Source organism: Mandrillus leucophaeus, unplaced genomic scaffold, assembly GCF_000951045.1.
Source record: "Mandrillus leucophaeus isolate KB7577 unplaced genomic scaffold, Mleu.le_1.0 Scaffold1287, whole genome shotgun sequence".
In the NCBI taxonomy this organism is placed as follows: Eukaryota; Metazoa; Chordata; class Mammalia; order Primates; family Cercopithecidae; genus Mandrillus; species Mandrillus leucophaeus.
This window is the reverse complement of record NW_012101240.1, coordinates 756,952-765,642: the sequence shown is the minus strand read 5'-3', so window position 1 is coordinate 765,642 and position 8,691 is coordinate 756,952. Positions and strand designations below refer to the sequence as shown.

At 34.3% G+C, this 8,691-nt stretch overlaps 1 protein-coding gene across 1 annotated transcript; it reads right to left on the bottom strand.

Annotated features, from left to right (window-relative positions):
* Positions 1-1,033: 1,033 nt before the first annotated feature.
* Positions 1,034-2,514, bottom strand: IFNE (interferon, epsilon). Its single transcript, XM_011972328.1, has one exon. It carries the CDS (start codon positions 1,897-1,899, stop codon positions 1,318-1,320), a length of 582 nt encoding a protein of 193 aa, XP_011827718.1. The 5' UTR covers positions 1,900-2,514; the 3' UTR covers positions 1,034-1,317.
* Positions 2,515-8,691: the final 6,177 nt, after the last annotated feature.

Genomic DNA, 8,691 nt, shown 5'->3' with positions numbered 1-8,691 from the left:
TACAGGTAATCATTGTAATTTATTTCTTATTCTTTATTTACATACAGTAAGGACAAACATAAATTTTATTTAACATTTTCACCCCAAATGTAGCATTCTATTTACACTGCTCTGTATCTCACCTATTTTCAACTTTTTCAAAAAGAAATATCCTCTCATTTGTTTCTCCAGCTGAATAGTGTTCCTTTATATGAATATGCCTCAACTGTCTTTAATTAGGAAAATCGAGATGGTTTCTTGTCTTTTGGTATTACTAATAGTACTGCAGAGAATAATGTTGTTTGTAAGTTATATCACACATGGGCAAGTTTTGGGTTTTTTTCTTTTTTTTTCTTTTTTTTTTTTTTTTGAGATAGAGTCTCGCTCTGTCACCCAGGCTGGAGTGCAGTGGCATGATCGCAGCTCACTGCAACCTGCGCCTCCCAGGTAGCTGGGATTACAGGTGCCCACCACCATGCCTGGCTAATTTTTGTATTTTTGGTAGAGACGGGGTTTCACCATATTGGCCAGGCTGATCTCGAACTCCTGACCTTGTGATCCACCCTCCTTGGCCTCCCAAAGTGTTGGGATTACAGGCATGAGCCACCACACCCGGCCATAGGCAAGTATTTTTATAGGACACATTTCCAGGCCTAGAATTTATAGATGAAAGTTTACATGCATCTATAATTTTGATAGATATCACCAAATTGCCTCCATAGTGATTGTACTATAAATGGCATGCATGCTATTTAATTTGTATTTTTATTATCATGAGTGAGATTGAACCTCTTTTAATGTCTTTTTTTTCTCTGCAAACTGCTCATGTCCTTTCACCATATTTCTATTGTGTCTCCTGTAATGTAAATATTCACTGTGTAATAGTATTTTCAAATCTTATACTGCAAATTATTCCCAGTATTTCCCATTGTCTCTAGCAATTTCTGGCAAATAAGCCAATCATTGCAATGGAGTTCTATGTTAAGGAAAGTATTTTTACATTAGTGGCATATTTCATTGTATCTACCCAGCAGCCTGCATGAAAATACACACATTTGAAGAATCAACCATATCAATGAATTTATTTTGACTTATAAACAATTTAAAATGGATAGAATATATAAAGCCACATTACAAAATAAAAACAATTGTGGTCAATATGCACAATCTTAAAACACAGATAAATATATATATACAAAATCAAAACAGTGTGATTGTACTATAAATTGTATTACTATTCTATGAAGAACAGAAATAATCATGTTTGGAGAAGTCCTCTAGTTCCTCCACCTACCTTGGGCTTCTACAACTCTGTAGTAAGCTCTTGTTTCATGTCGTTCAAGGGTCTGTTCCTTGTTTTCTCAGCTTTTCTATGAGACTGAACACAAAGAAAAGACATCGGTTGATTTCTACTTGGACAATGGCCCAGGCACAGCTGCTGTAGTCCTGGTTTTCCAGGTAATCATGGATCCTTCGGAAGTACATTTTAACTTGTAATCTAAGGTTATCACTACCCAAAGTACCACTTAGCTTCTCTGCTTCCAGTCCCATGAGTGCTTCTAGGTATTCTAGCTGTTGATGAAGTTGAATTAGGAATTTCTCCATGTGATTTTCCTCCCAACCATCCAGAGAAATATTTGCCCTGAAGAGGCTGAAGATCTGCTGAAGCATCTCATGGAGAATGGCCAGAGTATGTCCTTTTTGGTACTGCTGAGGACTCAAAGACTTCTGAGGAAGCAGAAAGTTTTTCCTGTGTGGTAGACACAGGTGAATTGATGAGGTTTGCAACTTATTCAAGAGTTTTAAACTTTCTTGATTCACTCTTTTTTGCTGGAAGAGAATCAGTTTCAAATCTAGAGAGAAGACAGTGGTAGAGGCCAGCAGCACCAACACAATTTCAAAGAAGTGCTTGATAATCATGGTGAAGGTCAAATATGCTACTTATCTCAGCATAGACTTAGGGAAATTCCAACTCTAGTGAATGAATGTTTGCCTTTTGTGCATCTCAGATTATTTTGGAGAGTGTTCTCTTTTGTTGGTTTTGTTTTCTAATGTCATTTCTGCAAGTTTACACATTAGATTTTCAGGTTCCCTTTTCATGGTGTTCAGAGTACATTTTCTCCATTTCCCTATTGGGTTGGCTATTTTGAGGAAGTAACCAAAATAACTTATTCATTGTATGCTTTCCTCGAGGCAATTACAGACTAGTCAGCCAATATAATCTTTTATTATTCTATTCATTATGTACAAAGTTTCACTGAACACAATGTGCTTTCTAAATATTTAGTCAAGCTTATTAAAGTTCTTTTATTGAGATTAAGTTTTTTTCAGTAATATTCTTTCATGGAGTAAAACTTATCAAAGGCTTAGCAGCACTTATAAGGAATTCAGAGGCAAAACTTAAAATACCTACAAACGACTAAATTTAAAACCTCAACTGGAACTGTAAATTTTCACAAATGCTTGAGCAAATTAACTTTAAAACATACATGAGCAATCTTAAATTATTTTATATCTTATCCTATCAGTTTAATATCTAAGAGTCTAGCCTATAGAAGCAATGTGAAAAAAATAGCAAAGAATGTTGTTATAATATTATTGCAATGGCAGAATATTAGAAACAACCTATAGGTTCAACAACAGGCAAATGATTACATATATGTTGGTACATCCATATAATTAAACGATATGTATCCATTATAGATGATAAAATTATATGTGAAGAGAGACTGTGGGCATTTGGTTAGTGTATATTCCCTAGAATAGTGATAACTCTGGTAAACTAATGTGAACATCTCTACATTAACAATGTCCTCTGAATTACAAATACCCATATTCTAAGTTCCTCTTGAATAAGCCCCCAATCTACCTTTCCAATCTTATCCCACTGTTGCTCTAAGTATAGTGTGAGGGAATGTGAACTCCAGAAAAAGTGATTTAGTATTCCCTTAATACAGCTAGCGCTTTTGTGTGTGTGTGTGTTTGTTTATTGATGATGCTTTCTCTGAAACATCCATCACCTGTTGCTTCCTTTACCTCAAGAACCTCTCTGTGCAAGGACTAAAGACTACTTGTCCTTTAAGGCCCAGATCTCCCCCAAGGAGCCATAATCTTCTGGATCCCCACAACACTTTGTACCTACCTTATTTAAGACACCTTTCCTGTTCTGTCTTATATTTGACTATGAATTTACATGATTAAAGGTCTCTTCAGAGTGTGAAATAAACACTGATAACTGATTTCTTTACTGTCTATACAACTATAGTAGTTGCTTTGTAAATATGTGTTGACTTGGAATAAATTAATATGTTCTACACAAAGTAATACAAGATGTCGAATCTTATCTTTAATCATTTTTCTGCAGGCAGCTGGGTGAATCCCTAAATGTCGAAAACAGGCACTCTGTAAACATGTATGGTCTCATTATATACCAGCTCAGCTGTATGTCTGGTCACTTACTCTAGTATTAATAAGTTGAAATAAACTGAGTCAGCATGCTCCACAGAGGGGTCTTTTCCCTCCCTATCTGAGAGACAGGAGAGAGAGAGAGACAGAGACAGAGAGAAAAGACCCATGATAATATATAATATACAAAAGGAATAACACTTGTTTCATAACATTATGCTTAATCTATCTGGACAGTAGAATTTTGACTAGTCTCAAAAAATCTTTAAATATTTTATGCTGAGCTTCAGGAAAACAATATAAAAATAAATTAAGGATATCAGGCGTGGCTCTGTCTAATAACAAGCTCTGATCTATAATTAAGGCTTTCTCATCATTTTCATTCAATTGACAAAAATGATCTAAATGTTGTTTAATTTACAAATGACAGGGATTTTTCAGATGCCTTTCTGTTACTGATTTCGTATTTGAATCGTTGTGGTCAAAGAATGTAGTTTAAACTTATTGAGGCTTATTTTATGGCTCAGAATATGGTTTATCTTGATGACAGTTCCTTGTGAACTTGAAATAATAATGTTCTACTTTTGTTGGTTGGACTGTTTTATAAATGTCAATTAGGTTAAGCTGGTTGAAAGTGTTTGAAATTTTCTATATCCTTTCTGACAGTCTATTTGTTCTATCAACTATCAAGAGAGAATTGAAATCCCTAGTATAGTTTTAGATTTGCCTATCTCCCATTTAAGTTCTATCAGTTTTTCCCTTATTTATTTTAGAACTTTAGTATTAGGTGCACCATATTTAGGATTACTATGTCCTCTTGATGTATTGACCCCTTTATTTTAAAATGTCCCTCTGTATCCTTTGCATTATTCCTTACTCCTAAATCAACTTTCTCTGATAACCATTTATGTTTTTTTCAATTAGTGTTAGCATATCTTTTTTGCATCTTTTAATTTTTTAACTTATTCATGTTATATTTAAAGTGAGTTTCTTTTACAGAGCATATAGTTGGACCTTGTATTTTATTCTGTCTGACAATCTTTGCTTTATTAGAGTGTTTAGGTCATTAAACTTAATGTAATTGTCAGTATGGCTCGGTTTATATCTACCACTTTATTATTTGTTTTCTAACTGCCCATATGTTCTTTTTTCACTTTTAAGCCTTTCCTTCCTTCTTCTGGATTGAATTTTTTGTTGTTTTCTACTGCCCATTTTATCTCCATTATTGGCTTGTTGGTAATACCACTTTGTTTTCCTTTTTGTTTTCACACAAGTTTCTCTAGGATTAAAAATATACATCTTTATTTAACATATTACAGTTTACCTTCAAATAATATTACAACCCACTGAAAGTACAGTGTAGGGATATTATAACAGTATACTTCTATTTCCTCTCTCTCATTCTTTACACTACTTTCATTAATACTTCTTATATCACACATCCCCTGGAAATAAACTCTCTTGGCTTTTGTCTGTCTCAAAAAGTATCGTGTCTTCTTTTTGAAATATATATTTGCTGTGTATAGAATTCTAAGTTGATTTTTTCTTTACTGTAAACATGTTGCTCTACTCTATTCTGGTTTGCATAATTTCTGAAGAGAAAACTGTAGTCATTCTTAATTTTATTCCTGTGTGCATAATGTTTCTTCTTTTTCTTTGGCAGCTTTTAAGATTTACTATCACTATTTTCTGACAATTTGATAATAATGTGCTTTGGTGTGATTTTATTCTTGTCTCTTTTACAAGGATTTTTTTGAGCTTTGTGAATCCATGATTTTATCATTTTCATCAAATTTGAAAAAGTTTCAGACTTTATTTCTTTTAACATTTTTCTTTTTTCATTCCCTCCCTTCTAATCTCTTCCGGGACTACATCTCTAGATGTGTTTGACTGTTTAATATTATCACACAGTTCCCTGAAGCTTTGCTCACTTACTTTTTAGTCTTTTCCTCTGTCTTATTTTAAATAGTTTCTGTGTCTGCCTTCAAGCTTATTAGTATTTCCTTTAGAAGTATCTTATCTATAGTTAATCCCATCCAGTATATTTATCACTTCAGATATTATACTTTCATTTGTAGAAGTCAAATTTGTTTCTTTTTCATATCTACATTTCTTTCCTCATCACATTCATCTTTTCCTCTACATTCTTGAGCATATGGGGTATATTTATAGTAGGCATTTTATCTCCTTTTCTGATAATTCTATCATTTGTGTCATTTCTGGGTCTGCTGTTGTCAGTTATATTTCTACTCTTTATGGGTCCTATTTTCCTATGTCTTTTGCATGTTTGGTCACTTTTGAGTGGATTCTGAGCATTGTAAATTTTACTTTAATGGGAGCTGAATTTGTTAAGTCCTTTACATATAGTTGAACTTTGTTTTAGGGTATAGTTGAGTTACTTGGAATTTGATTCCTCTGATACTTTCTTTGTTAGCATGAGTGAAGCATACTTTATAATCTAGGGCAATGTCTTTGTAACCAAGAATACAGTCTTTTGAGGACTCTACTTAATGCTCTCTGAATTTGGAGATGTTTGCCCTCTGGCTGCTGGAAACATGAAATATTCCCAGCCCTGTGTTAGCACTGGGGACAGCCTTTGCTGCCTGCTCCTTTCTGGGGGTTTTTTTCCTCATCTTGGGTAACTCTTTTACATACATGCACAAACCACACATTAGCTAAAGACTCCTGAAGACATTTTTACAGATCTCTGTAGCTCTCATTCATTCTCCCCCAATTTCCCTCTGTGCAGCAGTATCTTCTCCAATATTTTGCTGTCTCCCTGAACTCCAAACTATGACACATCAACTCCGTGAGAATACTGGTCTGCTGGAGTTTCCTCCTCTTTGTGCTGCAGCCTACCAATTTTCTACCCAGCGTTAAGCTGGAGCAATGGTAGGGTTGATTGTATTTCTTTCCTTTCTCTCAAGGATCATTATCTTATGCTACCTGTTATCCAATGTCTAAAAACTGTTTTTCATATATTTTACTCAGTATTCTAGTTGTTTAAAGTGAGATGATAAATTTTGTTGTCCCTCATGACTAGAAGTGGAGGTTCTCTCATCATAAATAATCTAAAGTGGGAGTTGGCAAACTATAGCCTATGGACCCAATCTGGCCTACAACCTGCTTTTGTAAATGAAGTTTTATTAGAACACAATGATGCTCATTTGTTTATACAGTGTATATGGCACTTTCATGCTACAATAGCAAGGCTGAATAGTTGTGATAGGAACCACATGGCCTACAAAACCTAAAATATTTACTATCTGGTCCTTTACAGAAAGGTTTGCTGAACCCCGATATAAAATATTAAAAACAAAATATAATTGTATTCAAAGTCTAGAAATTTTGAAAATATTTTCACAAAAAATATAATCTTAAAGTAAATGTTAAAAATATTACATATTTTATATTTTCAAAAAATGAAATTTTATACAATATCTATCAAAATTAACAAACAACATTCATAGTATAATTAATGAATATCAAATTTAAACTGACAGTATTTAATAAAGCACATAATCTTTTAATTAAAAACTTATTAAACATTAAAAATGTTTATAAAAGTAAAATTACATGCAATTCTATCTTTCAAGGTTCACATGGATGCCAATGTTAAAAAAAAGTATCACACTTCCAGCATATGTCTAGACCAACATAAATTCAGATTTAAGAGTAAAATAAATTGATATTGAGTAATATTTTCCCGCCTCCATGTGCAACTATTGCCAATGCCCATCATAATTTATGAGTCCCTCCTGAATCACTAATTGTTACATAAAGACAAGCAAGAGAATGGACACTGGGTAATATTGAGACATGGTATTTCATTTTGTAAGAATCTATTGCATTCATGCTATCCTTGAGGAAGGGTTTACTAGGCAATTAATGTGTCTTTTCTCTTTCCTCTGTAGCTCAAATCCCCTACATTCCAAGGCAATGTCTCCTTCATGGCATCAGGCACAGTCACTTTTTCGTAGGGAACTGAAAGCAAGAGATGTGGAGAAATGTTTCCCTGGGAACCGAATGGAATTACTAATGAGTATGTATATTTAGAGTTATTGGGCCATATGCGAGCACTGAGCACCGGATCCTAAGTGATGTGGGTACTAGATGTTTTTTAAAAATGTGTGTGTCTATGCATGTGTGTGTATGTGCACTTCTATGTGTGCATACACATATGTTGTACAAATTGAATCATGTCTGATATTCAGGGGTCTCAAAAGGGCAAGACCTAGAGTAGAGCACAGGTCACTCTTGTCCAAATCTAAGGATGGTATTAAGGAAATTCACTGTATGCTTACATTGCTTGTAGAAAAACAATGGAAAAGTGCCGTGATGATGAAAAAAGGGCTAAATCTTAAGTACCAGTGAGTATGACGAAGCCTCTGAAATAAATTAAACAAATGACTGGTAGTTCATCTTTAGCTAGAATGGGCTTTTCAATGACTTTTAAACTTATTACATAAGTATCAAGTTTTATTTATTCACTTGTCTCCATACATTATTTATCATTACTGTCAATCTAAAAAATGTAATTAAAATTGTGATACCCTCTGTTTAAAATACACAAAAATAGTTCCAGTTAGTAAAGAAGGCATTTTAAATTCAACCAAAGGATGGCAGCATAATATCAATTACTTAGAACCTGAGACAAACTTCGCTGTTCGTAAGATAACACAAATCAATGATATCTAGTGGTCTAAGTAATAATGTATGTTCAGCAATACATTACTCAGACCAGGTGTATTGTTCCCATAACACGTTAGATCACTAATCTGTCTAACCCATATTAAGATACTTCCTGGTTGGTATTGTTGTATTTCCCTTTTTTGCCTTCACCACACTAATGAATGGACATTCCTTGCTTTCTGGCCTTCCACCACCTCCTCTCCCTTTCTGGGGGTGGGGGAGTCTGTAAACATATTCTGACTTCTCTGCCCACTCTGGGATCATGTGCTCTGGCCAGACTCCCCAGTGTGCCACACACAGGGTGCCACATCTAGCAAAATCCCAAGCTACTCAGTGCCTCCCTTTGCTCTGGCCTCAGTTATTATTTCAGACATGGTTATTTTTTCCAATGATATCGACACAGCTGTACTCCATATTCTGAGCACAAACTTTCAAATATTTGACCATATTAATTTATCTATCATAGAATTCTGGAGCTGAAATTCATCTTAAATTGATATCTAATCTCTGCTTCCCTTTCCCTTTTTGAAAAGTTCAGTCCTAAAGCCAATAGATGGGCAGAACAATGTAAGCATTTTGCTGGAAAGGGCAGGAAGCCACACTGCTGGAGCTCAG

Excerpts from the sequence above, each read along its gene's own strand:
- IFNE (XM_011972328.1), bottom strand. The coding sequence starts at position 1,899 with ATGATTATCAAGCACTTCTTTGAAATTGTGTTGGTGCTGCTGGCCTCT.